The following is a 21,983-nucleotide window of genomic DNA, read 5'->3' as shown; positions in this document are numbered from 1 at the left end:
CGGCAGCTCGATTAAGCGCATTAGATCGATTAAAATCACGACGCGTGACGTACGGACGAATGAACGCGCGCCGGTTAACGGCCGACAAGTGTACACGTAACGGGGCGAGAGAGCGGGAACGGTAAAGGGCGGAGAGAACGTACGAGAGAGAAAGAGAGGCGAAAGAAGAAAGGAGCGTTCGCACCTGTCGGGATCACGGCGGCGATGGTTACACGGTCACGTAACACCGACCATACGTGAGAATCTCTCGCGCACTCGCGAGCCCAGAGCGCCGAGTCGAGAGGCGCTGGCGAGCTCATAAGTGGAAAATAAGAGGTCCTTTGTTCCGAAGGGCCTCTCCTCCCTCGACCAGCGACGCCGTCGTCCGAGAAATTCCCGATCCTCCCCGGCGATATGTGCGTTTCGACCGTCGCTCGCGCGCGCTCGGCCGATTGAATAGAACGAGCCTTGTTCTATGCCAGGAAGAAAGAGAGAGAGAGAGAGAGAAAGTAAATTTTTAGAGAGACGGAGAGGGCTGGGGGGAGAAAAAGACTACACCGGGAGGTTGAAATCACGCGGCGCGCTCGCGCGATTTATATTAACGGGCCGACGAAAAGTTTGCGCTATCTCGTCGCCGGCTGAATGTCCGTAAATGAGGCAAGGGTCAAGACGTTACACGGACGCTGATTCATCCCAGGCATCCGGGCCGACGTGGTGGAGTCGTCCGAGCCCGCAGTGTCTATGCTTATTGATAGATCGGCGCGCCGCGAACGGTATCGCTTAAGTGCGACGTTGTACTTCCTTCTGTCAATCACGATCCGCCACGCGTGTCTCCGTCGGCGCGCGATAAGTTGGCACGTGTGAGTGTTTTCCGTCGTTGGTTTTTACGAAACGGAAACGTTTTAATTTTATATAATTATTGAAGGTATAGTTAAGAATTGCACGAGGAATTTGCAATCTTTAACTGAACATTATTATTCAACTTCTTCTGGATTTACGGGAATACCTAGATGCATTTCATTATTGATAATCATGTAAATATAAACTGCAACAATACTGTCAATAGAAATGAATTCAATATTATTATGTATATTATACATTCATGTGTAAAGAAGCATTGCTATTAAACATAAAGTGATCTCCTTGAATAATTAACATATTAGAGAAACAGGTTAGGTTCAGAGGACTCGAACAGATTTACGAGGCTTCGCTGAGGTCCTTTTTAGAATCTACAAGTGGCGTTTTGTACATTTTCTGCCACTTAAAGGCATTAAGTGGAACTAAAGTTTCCATATAAGTTAAACTTATATTGATCCTCCTGGATGTTAGAACCTACAAATGTTAGAAAATTCCGGTCGAAAATAGGTTTAAAGTTTCGACTCGGATTGCCACTTGAAAAGTTTGTCTCTCATCCGAAATGCTCGGATTTCAATCCGGAGTTAGGTGTGATTTTGTTAGTTGAAAATCGTGATTACAAATATAACGTCATATGAGTCGCATGATTCGGCTTCGAAAGCATTTTAGTCGAACTCTAAATTCAGAGTCTGTCTCGGGTAAGATGCTCGGGTTCCAAGTAACACGTTGACTGACGTTGATTTGATTTCCATTAAATGAATATATTAAATGGATGGAAGCTTAATCGGTGTTATCGAGTTATACTAAAGATACACTGAAGAAATATAATTCAGTGTGCGTACATCGGTGGCCGAGAAGAAGTATCTCGTGTGTGCGAAATCGGAAGTTATCGAGAGGAGCAGAGAACTATTTTGAAAATTTACTTCACTCTGAACGACCAAATTTTTCTGTATTCTTCAATTTTTTTAAATTATAAATAGAATAGAAAGGTTTTTAACGAGCCGAGAGAAAAAATGTCCTAGTTCGCCGAGCTGAAAATCCAAAAATGGCTTTCGCAAATCTCTTTTATTTATTTATTTATAGCACGAACGGGAAAAACTCCCTTTTTAATATAAACAAAAAAAGCAGGAAAATAAAAAAATACATAAAGTGGCAATAAGGGAAGAGAAAAAAAGGAAACAAAGAATTTACACTTTCATGAACAGCGAACTTAATCTCTTGCAGATACGAGGTATCACTTTTTTTGCAAATGCAAAATCTATTACAGATAAATATTTTAGCCACGATATCTTTTACCTTGTTTCATCGACTCCCTAATAACCGTGCAATCAATTTTCGCATCGGAAGAACGCGCACGCCTAATCGATGACGCCTGACAACATATGACGATGATGACACTAACATTATTTGTTTGTATGTTCTGTTCGGACGCAGGTGATCGAAGGTAATAGCAACACCTACCTGGAATCGAAGCACGAACTGCAGCCACCGATATTGGCGACCAAAATTCGTTTCCTACCCTACAGCTACCACCGTCGCACCGTTTGCATGCGCGTCGAGCTCTACGGTTGCCCGTGGAACGACGGCATCGTCTCGTATTCGATGCCGCAGGGTGACAAGCGCAACAATTGGGAGTTCTTCGACGTGACTTACGACGGTTATTGGGACGAACAGCTACTGCGCGGTCTGGGCCAATTGACGGACGGCAAGAACGGGCCGGACAACTTCAAGATGAGTTATTACGACGAGAAAGGTCAGGGCTGGGTCGGCTGGAAGAACGACACCAAGTCCGGCCACCCGCTCGAGATCAAATTCGAATTCGACCACGTGCGCGAGTTCTCGGCCGTTCATATCTACTGCAACAATCAGTTCACCAAGGACGTGCAGGTAAGGAGACTGGCTTGGCGTTTCACGTCCGCCCGCTTACGAGAGATACGCTCGATTCGGAGCCGCGTGTGACGCGGATAACACGTAGAATCGGATCGTCACGTATCTCGGGAGCTTGCAAAACTTGCTCGGATCTCAGCTCGGAAATGTTCCATTTGTGGGACACCTCTTTCCTTACTGAACTCCCTACCCGGCCAGATGGATAATTTCATTCGTTTTCGTTCGTTTCGTTCTCAATTATATGCCCTTAACCAAATCAATTTTAAATCAATATACATTCGTCTGGTATACATTTGCCCGATTCCGCGCGAAATGGCTAATTTTTCGGCTAACAATGAAACCGTCGACGATCAGGCGAACTTTTGCAAGCTCCCCCCTCTCCCCCGGATTTCATTCGACCATTCAACCGTGAAATCTCTTCGACGCTTCTGCGACGGTGAACACACACACACACACAAGTTGCAAAATACTCGAAAAGTAGCTGCTACGTTTATCACGGGCTCGATTTCTGACGGAGGGTCGATCTTGCGGAGAGAGATTCGCGTCTCCATCGTCGTCGTCGCACGCCTGCATTCGTCATCTCCCGGCTCAACCCGCTCGGGACAACGCGCATCCGCGACGCGTATTCGCGCGACAATAAGTGGGGAAAAACTGTAAACGGATGCGCGTACGATATAGAGAGGAAATTGGAATGCCCGGCGGCGCAGTGACTCGCCGGTGAGAACGAAACGGCTGCTGAATAAAGTAGGTAGACTGAACTGAAGGGGGCAGAAAGGAACAGACGAAAGAGCGCAAAAAGGAACAGACGGACAGTCGCGGCGAAATGTGCGCGCCCGAGAAGATCCTCCGCCAGCCTTTAATCCACACCCGGAGAATAACGAAAAAAAAGGAAAAAAAAGAGAAAAAGAAACGGGAAAAAGGAGAAGGAAGAAGAAAAAAGCAGGATTGGGGTGGAGAGAGAGAGAGAGAGAGAGAGAGAGAGAGAGAGAGAGAGAGAGTAGAGGAGGAAGAGGAGGCGGTGTACGGCATGAAATCCAGTTTTCACGTCGGAGTCAAGGTCGGACGTAGGATGGGTAACGAGGCGCAACAACGGTTAGCCCTTGGCTTCGGCTGAAACGGACGGAAGGAGAAAAAGGAAACGACCCGCGCGCCCGCTCGCTGGAACCGCGTTTCGCTTCAAGCGGCAACGACGGCAGCGGCGGCCGCGGCTTTGGGTCGGAGACGTCAGTTTTTCCGTGGAAAATTTCCCCTCCCTTCCACGGACTTTTTACGCCCGAGTGTTTACATAATGGCTCGCTGAACAGCCGGCTAACGGCACGCGCAGCGAGATGTACTTTAATAAGATAATTCGGCACGTAGATGTGTACACCCGCGAGACACCGGTGATGGTAGTGACGACGGCGGAGGAAAAGCGTAATTTCGAGAAGGGCCAGCGGCTCTTGACGAAAAAACTTAACGAACCGATCCGGAGAACGGGGGAGAGAGGTGGAATCGCAGCGGAGATTCGCTCTCAATCGGCTCCGGCTAAATTGGATTTCTGAATTACGCCGGCCGGGAAAAATGATTCCGGTTAATTATACGTTGCGCCGCGAAAATAAGAAAAGCGCACGGGGCCCGGGATGGACCGGGCGCGAGACGAGAAAACTGCCTCTCTGTAGTTCGGGATCGACATTTATCTCCGTAGGCGCGGGATATATTGCGAAACGAACCTGTCGCTGTCAGCGTCGGCTGACGAGAACACGCTTGTCCCGCTCGAGTCGAAACGCCTTACGGAATTATCGACCGAAAATCTTCGCGGCGATCAAGCCGATGAATCGCAACACTTTCACTTCGATGAACTACAGGATATATTTAACCCATTAGCTGCAACGATCCCCATTTGGGGATCAAAACAAAACATAATTAGAATATAATTATACTGTTACACAACTTTTTGTGCATATATATATATATTATCGGGCCAAAAATTTCAAAAAATAAAATTTGGCAGTTAATGGGTTGATAAGAAGTATTCTCTTCTGAGAATGACTCTCCGTGTACAAAAGAAATTATCAAAACACAAATTATCACAATATATAATATATTATTGACGAACAAATTCTCCTGATGGAGGCGGATTCGTTGTAAAATTAATTATCAAAAAAACTTGTTGCAACCTTTCCTCCACTGACTATATATATATATATATATACACACATTTCACCAAGAAAATCAACGTCGATCGCCGGCAACGTAGACTGCGCACTCTGACCCCCTTATTAAATAACATGCCGCGCGTCCTCGGCGTAAGAGCTCGCGAAAATAATTAATACTCGCGGTGTCGTCATTTGCGGGATCCTCAATGCGCGCGCGAGCTCGCTCGCGCGCTCGATTGCGCCGAGTTACGAAACTTGACACGCGCGGCTCGGCAGCCGCGAAAATTCGCCCCGTCGTCGTATCCCGCGAACGGCGGGGGGTCTCATCGCCGTCCGTGTGCAATAAGCGGCGAAACACTCTCCCCCGAGATATCAAGATTTATTTGAATAGACCGCCTCATTACCCGGCTCAGGCGCGATTGTGCGCTCGCGATCGAGCGAGGAGGAGAACCAAGAGGCAGGCCGGCGACGAGAGGCATTCTCGGGGCTCCGAGGACGCAGCCACGGTGGTGACTCGTTGCGGGGGAGGCCACCGGAGCGGGTACGAGGGGTGAGAAGGCTCGGGAGGAAAGAGGATGAAGACCCGGGGGGCTTCGACGGAGAACGGGTATCGGGAGATAGAGCAGGATGCCTTCTTCTATCCCTCTCTCTCTCTCTCTCTCTCTCTCTTTCCTTCTCCAGCGCGCATACATACAATGGCAAGAAGCAACGACGCTCGAGAGCAGATACGCCACGTATTCAAATACAATACCGACAGTCTGGCAAGTCGACAGTTCGGCGAATGGGGCTGCGGAGTGGCAGGAGCTACCCCCTGAAACGACCTCTCCTATTAACAAGCGTGCTCGCTCGCTCGTTCGCGGGCGTACTCGCGCGGATAGGACACGTCTCCGTCGAAAGACAGGGCGCGCGCGCACGCTTCAAAGCATCGCCGGAGCTGCCTCCGTTCGTTCCCTTCCTCCCTCCCCGGCTTTCTCTCAGCCCCTCAGGTTTCTCTCTCGCGGCTGCCACTTCCTCCACGTCGACTTCCTCGTTCTCCCGACGCATCCGCGGGCGGTAGGCTTCAGTACGTCGAAAATCCATACGCCTCCGTCTTTGGGTCTAAGGGAGTTAGATAATCTCGGCTTTGTAATTTTCGTCCCTAACTCCTACGCTGTCTTAGCTTCGGTTCACTCGCTATCTCGCTGTCCCCCCCTCTCTCTCTCTCTCCCCCTCTCTCCGTCTCTCTCCGTAGCCTTCTCGCTCGGTATATCCCGCTCGCTCGCTCGCTCGCTCGCTTCGCACGGCTCCGCCGAGACTCGGATTCCCCGGCGCTGAATTGTCTTGCGCCTTCGAGGGATGAAATTAGCATTCCACGCGTCTCCCCGCTACCGCCCCNCCCCCCCCCCCCTCCGGACGGAACGCGCCCGTGAGATACTCTACGTATTATCGAAACCGTCGATGTCATCCCGCCGCGCCGTTAACTAGTTATCTGTTACTGATGGTAATAACGGCGATAATACTGATTACGCGGGCGTAATCGAGTACCTGCGGTATGCTTCCGATCAAATTAATTCCGCACGGTGGCTCTGAGCATACACACGCGCACACACACGCACGCGCATACATACAGGCGCGTAAACGGAGGCGCACGATCCGATAGATCGAATTGTCCGCGGTAATCAAGCTCGATAGCTCGGAACAGCGTAGCGAAACGCCTCGAGCGGCTGTCGGAGCGTTTAAACGCGACGGTGTTAACCGGCGCCTTTCGCAGGTCTTCTCGGAGGTCAGCGTCATGTTCAGCATCGGCGGCGAGTACTACACGGGCGATCCGATCGTCTACTCTTACATGGAGGACAGGATCTTCGAGCACTCGCGAAACGTCACGGTGAAGCTGCACCACCGGATCGGCAAGTTCGTCAAGCTGAGGTTCACCTTCGCCTCACGCTGGATCATGATCAGCGAGGTCACCTTCGACTCCGGTGAGTGGGCGCGATATCGTCCCGATTCCACACGCTTCCGCGACGCCCGGACGGCTATTCCGGACGCGTATGCAGGGAAAAATTCTTCAGGGGGACAGCAAGTTTTCTTTACGGTCGCCAATAAATTCATATTCTTCTTAATGTGAATTCTTAGTATTTATCAGGGTGTTTCTTAAGTTCCAATATTTTAGGAGTGGACCTCTCAGCTCGTTTTAGGAAGGCAAGTTTATGTGAACGTGTGTTTATTTCTTCATAAAGTGGCCGCGAAAATCAATGTCTAAAATGTCGGACGGTATATTTAAGAAATAAGAAAGAAAGAAGAAGTATCGCCAGAGTAAGTTTTTACCAGTCTATGGGTCATCTAAGTAGGCGTAAACTATTCTTAAGAGATTGTCAGAGTAGCGCCAAAATTTCACATCGGGAATATATCTTTCGGATTTCCTCAAGCCGAAGCAACGTTATACTCGGCACTTGTGTGAGAAAAACGAAACTTGGAATGGGAAGAGCATATTTCGCGTTTGCCATGCGCTTAGAATAGAACCTTTGTCCTCGCGTGGCGTCTCGCGAGTGGAAAGTCCTTCCGAGTCGTGAGGACACCGCGAGCTGTGCGCGTGTATCGCCGCTGGCGATTTCTCTCCGCGCTAAGATCGCGAGCGTTCTTCGCAAACTTCCGCATCCTTTTTGCGTAAAAGAGAAGAAGGGAGGACGGGCCGCGAGGGTTGCCGGGTGTGTGTCTTATCGCGCTTTCTTCCTCGCCGCTTAGTCGAGTTTCCCGAGTACGGGATTGGAACTTGTTGGGAAATACTTGATTTTTTTCTCGCGGAAATTTTATTAAAAATGTTCTAAAAGCTCCGTCGCGATTTGCCGGATAAATAAAGCCGCGTGTCTTATCTCCTTTCTTTCCCGTCGCTTGGTCGAGCTTCCAAAGTATAAAATTCGTACTCGTTGGGAAATAGTCGATTCGCTCTTCTATTTTCATTTAGATTTCACTTAAAAAACTTCGAAACGAAATGAGAAAATTTGCTGAAAAACAGTCAATTCACTTTTCCATTCTCATTTAAGTTTCATTAAAAAAATCTCCAGAAGCTGCATCTCGCAAATGATGATAAACAAAGCGTGTGATTTCTTTTCGCGCCGCGGCTCAGTCGAGTCTCCAAGGCGCGAAATTGGACGCTGTTAGAAAATAGTCGATTTCATTTCTGGATCTCATTGAAATTTGACAAAAACAACTTCTAAGAATCGTCCCCCGCGATTCACCGTGGATAAATGTTCTCGATTCGGGAAGAAGTAACGATTAACACGAAGCGTACTTGAAATTCCCACTGAATCGCACGTGACTCGCCTGTTCAACTTATTCCCCGACCTCGTCGTTACATCATTCGCCGTCCGGGCGGCGAAACTTCCGTCGTCGGGATCGCCGCCACGAACTGTCGTGTTCAGGAGCGCATGTTTCAATCGTGTTGCAGACATCGCTCACGGTAACTTCACCCCGGAATCACCGCCGACGACGGAGGCCCCGCGACCGCGGGACCGAACTTCGACCCGCGACAATCCGCTGCAGGCCGAAGTTCCGGTGGCTAAGCAGGACGATCCGACTTACATGGCCGTGATCATCGGCATCTTGACCGCGGTGATACTGCTGTTGGCGGTCGCCATATTCCTAATAGTCACGCGTCACCGGCAGCGGAAGAACTTTGCCAGCCCGCTCGGCGCCAAGAGCGCGATCCCGTCCGGCAATCATCAGCATCTGTCGCCGGAATCCGCCTACGGCACCACCGAGAAGGATCCCTCGCTGATGACCTACAGGGTCGAGGAGCTCGACGACCGGTACGCCGGCACGAAGCTCACCACCCTCCCGCGCGATCTCAACGATCGTCTCTTGGGTGACGTCAGGCTCGACGAGTACCAAGAGCCCTTCCACGAGAACAAGTATCGGGAGTCCCCGCACACGGCGTATTACGGATACAGCACGGTTGTCATAGACAACAAGGACCTCCACGACAACGTCGAACAGTCTGGTGAGTCTGACGAACACTTCCGAGACGCGAAGAAAGTAGCCAAGTAGCCCTACGAGTCGATTGCGCGTTAATTCATTATATTCGCCCCAGGTCGCACAGTGGTGCCAAGGTGGACGAAACCTTAATTTTTAGAAATGTGTCTGGAGGAGCAGAGAATATATTTACATAATATTAAAGAGTTGAATGATTAAGCGATATTTCACATGGTTGAAAATCTTCTCAAAATTGGCACTGACTTTCATGTGGAAGTGTGTTGCATATTCATTAACTATATTCATAATTTCCTCTCTCGGTGTATTCTCTAACATTTAACGAGAACTCCCCGTTTTCCTTTTCAATACTTGACTTTTCCGCGAGAATCTAAAAGGAAAATAACGAATTTTTTGTACCAACGTGATAAAAGAATGTGTTATGTATGCGCAAGACGATGAAAGAAGATATTTTTTTATTATGCAGATGCTACTTATGATTACGCAGTACCAATGCCCGTGCCTAGCGTAAGCAGCGATCAGGACAGCGTGTTCTCGAAATCGTCCTCCAGGGGTAGCGCAAAGGTAGAGTACAAAATCCCTTTTTCAATCGCGTTGAGTCGAGATCGAGTTTCTTTCACAACGGACCTGTAATATCTTTTCGAGCGTTCGTACTTATTTCTTGCCGACGAGATTAAAAAACGAAGAAAAAGAACCTTCCTTAAGGAATCTAATTGTATTTGCAATTTTCCTCGTATAAATTATTTAGAGCTTAAATTGCAATATGAGTGTATAGCAACAAGATGTAAAATTCCCTTTTTAATCGCGTCGAGCCGAGCTTGAATTTCTTCGACATTTGATCTTTGATTTTCCCTCAAGCTTGAATTAAAACTTAAATTTGCTTGATATCGATGTAATTAAAAGGCAAAAAAGAAATTGTCATAAAAATCCGAATTGTATTCGTGAGTTTCTGTTGGAGGAAATAAAATGCGCATTCTATTAGCCGAAAAATCGCGACGGAGTTTTTTAATTAGATTTTGAGATGAAAATAAAATGGTGTATCTTCCAGCAAGTTCTAACTTTGCGCTTTAGAAACTCGACCTAGCTACAACAAAAAATGGAATAACACACGCTTCATTTAGCCGGTAAATTGTGAGATGCATATTTCAGAATTGGCGAATGTCCTCGTTGTAAAATTATCAAAATTATCAATAAATTGCAATGTGAGTGTACCAAAAATAAGGCACAAAATTCATTTTTTAATCACGTCCATCCGAATTGAAATGTCCCCGATGTTGGATTATTGATTTTCCTTCGAGTATATTCATATCTGTTTCACATCTACGTAATTAACCTCTTAATGCGGAAGCTCGAATTAACTCGGGCAGCGCTTTATTTCATATTACCATGATGCACGCGCATTAACTCGAGCATGAAAAATAATTATACTAAAATTGATGATGTAACACAATATTGAAAAATTATTTTAGTATTTACATTATTTTTCTAATCTTAGAGAAAACATGTACAGAAGTAAAAGTGTTAGGTTCAAGTAAATAGTTATTCCAATACTTCTTCGCAAATTTTTACGTGGATTAAGTAATATCTACTTGGATTAAATAATATTATTCGGATTAATATTTACTTGATATTTGATCAAATATTTCCCAAATATGATATATTGCTCCAAGTTAAATTTACTTGATCCAAGTAAAAATTTGCCAAAGATTATTAGACTGATTATTTACTCGAATTTAGTACTTTTCTATTGCGCTATGGAGTTGGAAGACGAAAAGAGATAATCTCCTCAAAGATCCCAACTATGTTTGCAACGTCCTCGTTGTAAAATTACCAAAAGTCCGCGAAAATCTACGTCCGCGGGGAGCGCGCTTCTTGCGTTCGCTGTGGCATTTATGGAACGAGAAAGATCAGGTTGTCGCGCGAGAGGTCAGACGGAATCGCAAACGAGATTAACCCGGTTTTCGAGGTGTTGTCGCGAAATAAACCCGACTCGCTATATTTTCCATTTTTTTTTTTTCAGTACGCGTCCGTGTCCCAGAAATCCCCTCGTATCACCTTTTAACCGGTTCCAAACCGCCGGGCCCTCTCGCGAACGAAATTTCCCCGAGAAGCGACACACGAGTCGTCCGCGTACGGCAACCTGGTGTACCTCGTACCACGGATTGCTCACGGAGGAACGTCTCGCGCGGACACGCGATAAGCGGCAGCTATCGTCGTCTCACGCGCTCTTTCGATGCATTAGGCGTGCTTGCAGAGCTTTTTCCCGCCGCCGCCGCCCCCGATGAGCGCGCCGCCCCCCCGAGGCTCCAGCAACCTGACGTACTCGAACCCGCCGAGTCCGGAACCAGTTTGCGAGCGAGAACGTCGAGGTAGTAAGCGCCGCGAGCACTCCTTGCACAGATACGCGTAAGGGCTGCTGCTCGCAGCCCGCGGGACACTCGACGTAAGAAGAAAAAGAAGAAGAAGAGAAAGAAGCCGGCGTACGGATCGAAGGTACGGTGGATACTTCGTTACACAGCGAAAGAGAAAGAGAGAGGGAGAGAGTAGCGAGGGAGATCGCGTGATCGAGCGAGCACTCCGAGCGCGATCTTCCGACTCCGGAATTCTGTTCCACTTCTCGCTCTCCGCCGGCGAACGCTGCCCGAGAAGACCCGCGTGAAATCGCGATCGCGCCCGGAATCGACACGCTTAACGAACCGGTGTCCTCGTGGCGCGCGAACGGGGAAAAACTCAAGTTCCTCCTCTTCCTTGTCGAATCACACTCCGCTTTCGTCGCGTCTGCGCGGAGAAAGGGGTTTCTTTGGATTGAAAAACAGTTCCTTCAATCGTAACAAAATTGCCCTTTGGAATGGAGCGAACAAACGAGCGGTTTGATTCAACAAACAGGATTGTTTGGTTTCACAAACAATAAATAAATATCTCTCTTTACGTCGGATAACGTATTTCTTTTATATTTTCATCCGGATATTGGTTACAATGGTTGTCACAAGCGATAAACTATTTGAAAGAAATAACACTATGTTAGAAGAATATTCAAGAATTCCTTTTTATTTCAATAGAACAATATTTAATATGTAGCAAAGTAATTTTTTACTGAAAACGAAATATTATTTCTTCTATATATATATATATATATATAATAATATAATATATAATTATTATCATATTATATGTTATAATTATAATGCTGTTTTTCTACCAAAAACATGATTTATTTTAGTGAAACAACAACATTTTCATTCAATCTAAATTCAAAGAAACCTTTTCTCTGTATATCCTGTGACTATTGGATGCTCGAGGTTGTGCATGAACGTTAGTGAGTGTCTTTAATTGGATCAAGTATCTTTAATTGGTTTCTGGTGAATATCAAATTTAATGTTTCCTTTATCGCTATTTTTCTCGACCAGATAATATCAGATTCTATCAGAACGGCTTGAATATTTAATATCTACTTTTTCTGCATAATAAAATAGTATCAAATATAAACAAAATAGTCTAGACCGTTTTGACTGAATTTGACATTACTTGGCCAAAAAAAAAACAATGTCAGTAAAAATATAGATAGGGCATAATAAATTAAAATAGATATCTATTAGTCTCACAAAAAATCCAACACCAAGATGAAGAAAATTACTATTATTAATGAATTGAAATAGAACTTTGTCATCAAAAAATAATTAACTAAGAGGGTTGAATTTCATTTTTACGAGGAACCAATCACGGCGGCTTCGTCGCGCGATGTGCGTGACGCCGTCTAAATACCATTTACCGAGAAGAAACACTCTTTTTGCCGATCGTCTTTTGTACGCGTCCTTTATTCTTCGAGAAAATCTCATTCGATTCCGCGCGCGTTCGCCGTCCTGTGGAATATCGCTGCGCTCCGCGTCTTGTCCGGCGGATTCGCGATTTTCGAGGGAGAAGGATGCCAGAAGGATGCGAGCATGGAACAGAACGTAGAAAATAGAAGCCGGTGGCCACGAAGACGCGAGGGAGACACGCGCGAGCGTCGATCTCTCGTGGCAGGCACCGTGGCGGCGAAGAAACGGCGCGCTGTACATTTCGAGGCGAAAACGCTGCGAGCGACGAAAGAACCCGGGATCGCGTGAGATCCCGCTCGTTACAACGACGATGATATTTTTCCCTCTCCCCCCGAGAGAGAGAGAGAGAGAGAGAGTAGAAAAGTTTCGAAGCGTCGCGAGCAGCAAAGGAGGAGGAGACGAAGACGAAGAAAACAGAAGCAGATGCAGAGCGTCCCTAAAGCGAGGCGCAATTAACTCTTAGAGTTTTGGATATTAATAGAGAAACGACGCATGTTGTGAACAGGATCTCGGTTTGAGTGGCTGTTTGAATTTCATGACCAGGCGCCACGTTGGTTACGGTGACTGCGAGTGAGAGCATGTGGCATATTGTAAGTGTCAATTAGTTCTGTTGTAATTTTAGTACACGATGACGCAAAAAATTCCTTTTACATGCCGAGTTATAACGAGTAGCTACAAATTATGTGGAGATTATTCTTACTCAGACTAGTTGAGGTTAACTTTTCGCATCCTGATCTTTCCAATTTACCAGAGACGTACGAATCAAGAATTCTTGTCGAATCGAATTAAATCTCATTTTTTTACTTTCGAGACCGAATCGCTGAAACATAATTCTTAATTAACAACATAATCATTGAATTCATTCAACATGAAGATCGTGAGGGGAGACTTCGGTGTGAGAGGCATAACATCGATATTGTGATATATATCAACTCACTTTAATATAAGATATGTATATTTAAATATTTAGAATAAAATTAATACTGATGAAACATATTTTACTTAGGATAGTAGTAATTGAAACAGTCAGATGTGAAAGATCATAAATCAATTAGCAAAGTACTTTGAAGAGCGTTGACATTATCGGCCGTTTACAATCAATGCAGAAACTGAATGATGTTAGAAATGCAGTTTCATAAAAATATATTACGCATCGTGGATAAACATTAGCACATCTACGATCCACGTCAGAATAATTATAAATTATGAAATCAACACTATAATATAAGCTAAATCTCGTATTTATATCGAATGATTAAAAATCATTAGTGATGTCAGCGCTTTTCAACTATCCACAGATCCACTTGATATCACGAAAATTTATTGAAACGCACAATTTTGACAGTACGTCTCTCATCGATGTCTTCAGCTTTTAGTATTTTCGAGGAGGGGGATTCGCATTCGAATCTTCTCGATTCGAAATTTTCGAATTTTCCGGATTCGAATAGTTCGCACGTCTCTACTTTTTACCGATCCTCCCTCATTTTCTCACTCGTTTGCCGCAAATATCACCGTGAAGAAAAGGTGGCCCCTCGATTTCCGATACATAGAATTCAACGTCGTTTCTCTATTAATATCTGAATCTCCGCTGACTTTCACTCTCTTCACGACGAGCACTGCCATCGATGAATTTCCCCGCGCGTAACGAATAATCGCGACCTCGGACACGGTCCTTTTTCTAAGGAGACATTCGACCTACGCCACTCTTCCTGCGAATAGGTATATATTATATATAAACATATACATATAGACGAACACCGCGCGTAACAATCGGAATTATTCAATTGGCATATCAGTTTCACAGCAAAAGTGACCTCGCAGACTCCGACCCGTGCCGAGAGGTTCGTCCGCGAGGATCGCCGGCGCGGAAAGTCGCGGCTCGCTCTCGTTCTCGACGCAATCCGCAAAGCTTTCCGACCCCTCGCCCTTCGTCGCGTTTCCTCCGTGGTATCCGTGGTATCCACGGAGGAAGAAACGGCCGAGCTTTCGTCGACCTTCGCGATGCGACTCGAGGTGACGTGTCGCCACTTCCGGTCCGTGGGATCCTTTTCCTTCCTTCCCTCGGAATCGACGAAAGCGAGGAGGATCGTCGCCGAGGAGAAGCTCGTCGAGTTTCGGACGAATCTCCCGGAAGAGTCGCGTTTAACGATTCGGTCCGCTCGGCGCGCGCATGTGCAACGGAGATCGAGCTCGCTATCGATCCACAGGTGAGAGAGCGAGCGAGCGAGAGAGAGAGAGAGAGAGAGGAAGGTGAAGCGAGTAGGGGCGAGCGGGGGAAGGAAAAACGAGCAGAGGCTCGGCGGGGCGGGTGAGATATTTATCCGATGGCTGGGAGATCGTTACGTCGGATCGAAAAGATAATTAATTACCGGCTTGATGGAATAAGCGGCCGTTTCAATTATTCGCGCGCCCGAACGAACGTCAGCCACCGCGACGCTTGACGTTCGATGGCCGGAGACGCGGCAATGGGGACGCGGGGGAGGGCGGCGGGAAAAACGGCGGCAGATCGACGTGACGATATTTAAAGAGAACGGTAGCGAGCCTCGATCCCAAGCCTCACTCAAGACTGACGTCACATAAATAATCCAGTATCCCGACTGCGCGACGTGCACGCGCGAGTCGCGTATTATTTATTGTCGCGCACTGCGCCCCGTGACAAACTTTAATATATATATATATATATATATATATATATATGATGTACGTATACATATATAAGTACACACACACACACACACACACGTGCGCACACACACACATACACACACGTACATGCGCACGACATTATACATACCGAGAGAAAAATAAATATATAAATATATAAATATGAATATAAATATATATAAATAAATAAATATATATATATATATATAAATTATATATATATATAAATATATATATATATTTACTTATATATATATATATATATATAAGTAATATACGTATCTCGTACGACGACGAATTTTAAGCGTACATGATAGATTGTAATAAGCCCAACTTTATTTCTCTATCTCTACCGACATCGCCTTCATGCAACGAGGAAAAAAAAAAGAGTTAATCGAGAATCTACCAGCGTAAGGAACCGACAATACAGGGATGAGACAACAATAACTACATGTGTACGTAGATCGAGCGAGGAAGCGCGTGTAAGGAGGGAAAATTTCTCGATACACACACGGGGGGTGTAAAATGTAATCTGGTGTATCGCGCGCGCGCGAGAATGCAAGATACACAAGGAGAACTCGACCACATTGTGATATAACGGCAAGTAGCCCGGGCTCTCGCGCGTCTGACACGTATATAGACACGTTATATGCTTAAGCGTGCCCTGCGCGGACTAGAGAGATGGTCTCTCTCTCTCCCACCCCTGAATTTTGTCCCGAAAGAGTGGCCATAAAGTGCAGCGAGTGCTTTCTTTCTCTCTCTCTCTCTCTCTCTCTCTTTCTCTTTCTTGTTCCCTTCGCCTAGCCAGCCATCCAGCTAGCTCTGTCGACGGCTCTCTTNCCCTCTCGCTCCTCCCCCCCCCCTCCTCACTCATTCCTTTTCCCTCTTTCTCTCCGCACCTGTGTGTGGCGCGCAAAATTTATTACCGGTTTAAATATCTGACGTGGAACGTGGCATGAAATTTAAGGCTCGTTCGGCGCTTTTACCGCCCGACCGCCCGCTTAAATAGCGTTCCCCGGTACGATTATTTGGTCGTCCATCGGCCGCCGCACTTTCCTCGATTACCCGGCCCCCATTCTATTAAGCTCAATTTTTCTCTCATTTCGCCGGACAGTCCTCCCCCCTCCGTTTCTCTCTCTCTCTCTCTCTCTTTCGCTCGTTCGCTCGCTCGTGGAAACGCGGCTCGCGCGACGTGCACGCGTCGACCGGAACCGGCATGTGTTGTGCGCGAGCGCGCGATGCTAGTGATTGACGTTCCGCTATTTTTACCCCCGAATACCTGGACTACGGGCGATGTTCGCGAGCGAGCGTATCGGTTTTTCGATTAAGCCGCGAGACAGTCTGCCTCGTCGAGGAGAAATTTAATCGAGCGCCCGCGCACCCCCTTCGCCCTCGCTTCCTCCTCCTCCCCCCGCGCAGGTCTCACCCTTTTGCGGCGCGCAGCGCGTCTAACAACGATCGGAACATTGCTATGTATATTTAGTGTTTAATCGATATCGTCGCCACGTAGGATGTTAAATTAATTGAAAAGCGAAAGCGCGTAAAAAAAAGCAACCAGAAACTAAGAGTGACAGCTTCGAACGCTTCTCGAGTGTAAATATTAACCGTTAGGGACCTCGTATACACGGAACACACGGTATATATATACATAGACAGACAGACAGACACACACACACACACATACACACACACACACACACTCTCTCTCTTCAAGCGCCTTAAGTTGGGGGGCACCGAGCAAATAATTTCGTCGCAATAATAATCGTCGTCTTTTAGGGGGCGGGAGATGTATCATGTACAAGTGATCGTCGTAATTGTATTAGAGAGAAAGAGAGCGCAAGAGGAGTCCGGAGCGACCGGCTCGCGCCCCGAGAAGCGGGGATCCCCGAGAGAAGAGGCGGAGAAGCTTCTTCTCGAATCTCCGCTTCTCCGTTCTCTTCGGAAGGCGGCGGAGGGATCGACGCGTCGTTCGCCGAGCTTCCTCTTCGTCGTCGTCGTCGTCGTCATCGGCGTAGGTTCTCGATAATTTTCCCGCTCGACGGCGTCCTGATCGATTCACCGATTCGCACTATCGCGCCGCGCCGCGCGGAAAATTCGCCGAGCGCCTCGGCGAGCACTGCGGCCCGTTGCCGGCAATAATCGTCAATTTGTCGCGAGCGAGCGCGCAACGCGCGACTCACGTCGCTGTGATACGCCTGAGAGGCGCGAGGAGGGCACAAGCCGGCAAGTTAGTTTTTTGTATAAAAGGTAGAAAGAAAGAACGTTAAGCAAGTAGTCCCGGAACGAGGGCGAGCGATATGGCTGACGAGAGACACTCTCCTCGTACCTGCTCGTGAGATGTCTAAGCTCCTTTATTGATAGTCGCTACTTGCAGTTTGTTTCACCGTGAAGTAACTTAGCTCCGAATTCAGGCCCGCATTAATAACTATATTTCGGAATTGTTATGTAAGATGAATGTCTCAGTTAGAGACAAAGTAACCTCCTCATCATGAAAATAAATTAATTATCATAATAATACACGTTTCAAATATATCATATTTATTTTGCTCGGAAACTTATAAACGTTTATATATATTAATTAAAATGTTATCATAAATTAACAAAAAAATCTAATACGTTTAGAATACCGAATGTTTATAAGTATTCGAGCAAAATAAATATTCTATACTTGAAACGTGTATTATTATAATAATTTATATATATGTATATATATGTGTGTGTTTTGAAAAGTGAGGGAAGTACCATTTAATGACACGTAACATTGATCTTGCCCCAATTTGTGAAATATATATTTATATTACTAACAGACTGACAAACACAGAAACCGCTCTGTTTTTGACAGGCAAAAATCACTACTCGAATGTCATCAATTGGTACAGAGTCGCAAGCTGCGTGCGCTGAACGTAACCCGCCACGACGACGCGATCGTCCGGCGGGATTATCCGTAAATCTGCCCACTGTCTTGTCCTTACGCCGCCTCATTAACATTCTATTCGCTCTATCTTCCTTCTCTCTCTCTCTCTCTCTCTCTCTCTCTCTCTCTCTCTCGCGTCGTCCGAATCTCTGATTATTCCTCCCCGCGGGCAAAAATAGCGATTTTCACTCTCCCTTCTATTTCTCCTCCAAGCAAAAACAAGAACGCGAGCGAGCGACGAGACAATGCTTTCGCTGGCGCGCGATCGAGATCGTCGGGGCTCCGGAGAGCACCTCCGGGACACAAAGACACTCCTCGAAGACGTAAATAACGGAGTACTAGTACCGAGCGCGGCGCAACTGGCCGGGTAGGAACTAGTTCGAGAGACTGCGGGGAGAACCGGACGCCATTATCTACCGCCTAGGAGCCGGCACCGAGATCGGACACGGTCGTAATTTTGAGTTATCCCCATCAGGACGCGGAGGACGTTAATAATCCCCCAGGTGCGAAGGGCGGATTCGCTCTCTGGCATAGATCGCCCGCTCGATCGGCCGTTCGCTCGCTCGCTCGCTCGCGATACACGCGATACACACGCTTTGCGAAATTCTTATCGCGCGCTCTCGCGACCGGCTATCGGAGCGAGATAACGCGCCGGTCTCGTGCGCCGTCTCGCCCGCGTATACGAGTTCCTTGCACCCGGTGCACCGCCGCCCGGCTCCTCTCGCGGACTCGTAAGTTTTCCTCTTCCGTTCGTCGTCGGGGCCAAGGGCCAGGGGGGACGAAGGGGGGCGCCGATGTAGCGACGATATAACCGCGATACGACACGACGCGGATCGGTTCTGCATCGGTACGTTGAGGCGACCGGGGAGAAACTTTCTTTTTCTACCTCTCTCTCTCTCTCTCTCTGTCTTCCTCCGTCTCTCCTGCTCTCTCTTCCCGGCATAAATCACGCGTGCAACCCTTTTTCCTATCTGACATGAGAAATGCGGGAAGAAGCTCGCGGCACCACCGACGGCGGGGACGGAGAGCGCGGAGGAGACCGGCCCATCTTTTACGGGCCGTCACGTAAGTGCGTACACGCGCGACTCTACGAGTAGGATCGTGGAAAAAACAAAGAAATGAAAAGAGAGGTAGAGAGAGATAGAAGTAACCTCCGGCTCTCGGATTAATCGACCGAATCTCGAAGCGGCGCCGTGCGAGTGGCATCGCGAGATTCCCGGTATCGATCACCATATCGGTATCGCGCCGAGAGAAAGAGAGAATAAGGGAGAGAGAGAGAGAGAGATGCACCTGCCCGACTAGAAATTGTCATCTGGTATATCTCATATTACACAAGGTCCTAATTAGGTGAGTGCAAGGTAATCCTTATCCTTATGGTAATCCTAATCATATATTCATAAAAATTGAACGAATAAGACCCTTGTAAGACCTTGTAAGATCTTTGTATGATTAAGTACTTATTAGGACCTTGGTGTATTAATTATCCGAATGTATTATTTTATAGTTTTACTAATCAGATCCTTTTCGGGATCTTACACACTTTGCCTATTATGATTTGCATTATTAATTTCTAATACGGACCTTTCGTAACAAACTTACTATGTACTAGTAGGTTTGATTAATAAATTTGTTTATAATTTTTTCTATAAAAATATTTGTTATTTCTTTAATATTAAATTGTAAGAAAGTTTTGTCATAAAAATTCACATATATTTTATACAAATTTTTAAGTAAACTGTCATTCATCGACATTTTTTTTTTTTTAATTTATTGTATACAGGCTGTCCGAAAATTTTCGTCGTGTAGGTAGAACGGATTAAACTGAACAGGAACGTCATGTGCCATTTTGCAATTAAGTAATCACTGCAAATTTTGCAAAATGGTACATGACTTTTTCGTTCATTTCGATCCAATTGACCTTTACATTTCGGCTTAGTGACAAAGTTTCAAACACTCTGTATATATACAATCGGAGAAGAAATATTGTTAGAACTGGACGATTTTCCACTTCGATAATACAAGTGACTTGTTGTTTGCTTCCATATATATATTACTTGCATTATTAAAGTCGGAAATCATCTGATTTTAACAATATGTGCCCCTCCATTCATATCTTTCACTAATTTAGCACTTTATAAATAGTAATCTCATCACAATCCTTTCCGTTATCTGAGGTAAAACATGACAAGGATTCAATAATATAACCCGATGAGGTCATTATAACGAATCCTGATTAAGGTCCTGATTACCACGCAGCGTTACACGACTTCTTGGGGCCCGATAATATAACCTTAGATGGACTCTCGACAATCAGTAAGGTCAACCCGAGCTGGACCACAAGGTAAATTTCTAGTCGGGTTTCTCCTAATTACCACAGACAGCCGGGGCGCGGCCGTTTCATTAAATCTCGATACGTTTTCTGTCTCCCTCTTCCTCACCCTCTCTCTTTCTCCCTCTCACCTTCTCTCGTTACGTCGATCGACGGAGCGCGTTATCATTTGTCGCGGCCAATTCCGCGATTCGACTCGCGCCGGATCGCGGCTCGCCGAGTCGGAACGAATCGCGCGATCGACGCGCGTGACACCGCGATTGCCGACGCGAGGAATTAGCCGAGCAACAAGGAATCGGTGTCACGAACAGCGAGCGCGCACGCGAGAGAGAGAGAGAAAGAGAGAGGGAGGGAGAAAGAGAGCGATACTCGGCCCGAGCGAGTAATGGCAGGTCGATGAAGAAAGCTAACGCGACGACGACGACGACGACGGGCAATGGTGACGGCGACGATGGTTTATCATAGATTTAGCACAAGCGATAGAATAGGAAAACTCTCCGCCAGCCGGACGGTATTAATGCGCGCGCCGTAATCTTTCTCTGTCCCTCTCCCTCGATGTATATAACGACTGTAATTTATACATACGCGTATATGTAAACCTATTATAAATATGCGCCCGCAGGTGCGCGCCGGAGCGAGCGAGCGAACATTTGTATATACCTGTATTATATTAGCGTAAACGAAACACAGGAGAAACAGAGAGAAAGAGAGAAAGAGGGAGAGAGAGAGAGAGAGAGAGAGGGTGGGGGGGGGAGGGAGCGAGCGTAAAGGGGCGGTACCATATTGTGAGTGTAATTATATTGATCAATAGCGTAAACGAGTACCGGATGCATATTTGATATTTGTGTGCCTGTATCCTTTTGTATGCTACCGAAATAGATAAAGAAAAAAAAGTAACAAAACTATACATATTATATTGTATTGATTAATTGCGCGATACACACACACACGCGCGTAGGCGACCACCGAATATCGAGGTGTAACGCGAACGCGCACATTTTGCAATCACACGGACAAGGTACATACGTTTTTACATGTACACGATGAGACGTACACACACGTACACACATACACGCACACGTACCGAGAGACACGCCGGGCCTTTCAGGCCCGGCGAACGAAATAAAACTTTTAGCGAAGCGAAAAGGAGAATTTCACGAAATTCTGTCGTTTGAACCCGCAATTGCGCAATATCCTCCCGTTTCCCGTCTCATCGAAATGTCCTTTATCTCCAGCAAAAGCGGGAAAACATAATCTCTGTGATAACGTAATGCCGTCATTGCGGAGACGCGTGCAACGCTGCACCGGATCGACCGTTGAACCCGGACGATTGCCGGGATGATTTTTCAGCCAGTTGTCGCGCGGAGGTTATTAAAATTGCATTATTTGTAATCGTCGCGATTCAACATCACGGAAAGAGGAGAAGGACGAAGAGG

General features: G+C 46.5%; 1 protein-coding gene across 1 annotated transcript in view; it reads left to right on the top strand.

Moving 5' to 3' along the window:
* Positions 1 to 11,705, top strand: part of LOC106749400 (discoidin domain-containing receptor 2-like) — a 149,411-nt gene extending 137,706 nt beyond the window's left edge. Inside the window, exons 5-9 of the mRNA XM_014628803.1 lie at positions 2,269 to 2,721; positions 6,607 to 6,814; positions 8,281 to 8,832; positions 9,289 to 9,386; positions 11,065 to 11,705. Of these exons, the coding sequence (XP_014484289.1) occupies positions 2,269 to 2,721; positions 6,607 to 6,814; positions 8,281 to 8,832; positions 9,289 to 9,386; positions 11,065 to 11,232 (1,479 nt within the window). The 3' untranslated portion in view covers positions 11,233 to 11,705. The remainder of the gene's footprint in view (positions 1 to 2,268; positions 2,722 to 6,606; positions 6,815 to 8,280; positions 8,833 to 9,288; positions 9,387 to 11,064) is intronic.
* Positions 11,706 to 21,983: the final 10,278 nt, after the last annotated feature.

This window comes from Dinoponera quadriceps, unplaced genomic scaffold (assembly GCF_001313825.1).
Source record: "Dinoponera quadriceps isolate SergipeBrazil2010 unplaced genomic scaffold, ASM131382v1 scaffold3386, whole genome shotgun sequence".
Classification (NCBI taxonomy): domain Eukaryota; kingdom Metazoa; phylum Arthropoda; class Insecta; order Hymenoptera; family Formicidae; genus Dinoponera; species Dinoponera quadriceps.
The sequence above is the reverse complement of the archived record's forward strand: the minus strand, read 5'-3'. Positions and strand labels throughout refer to the sequence as shown.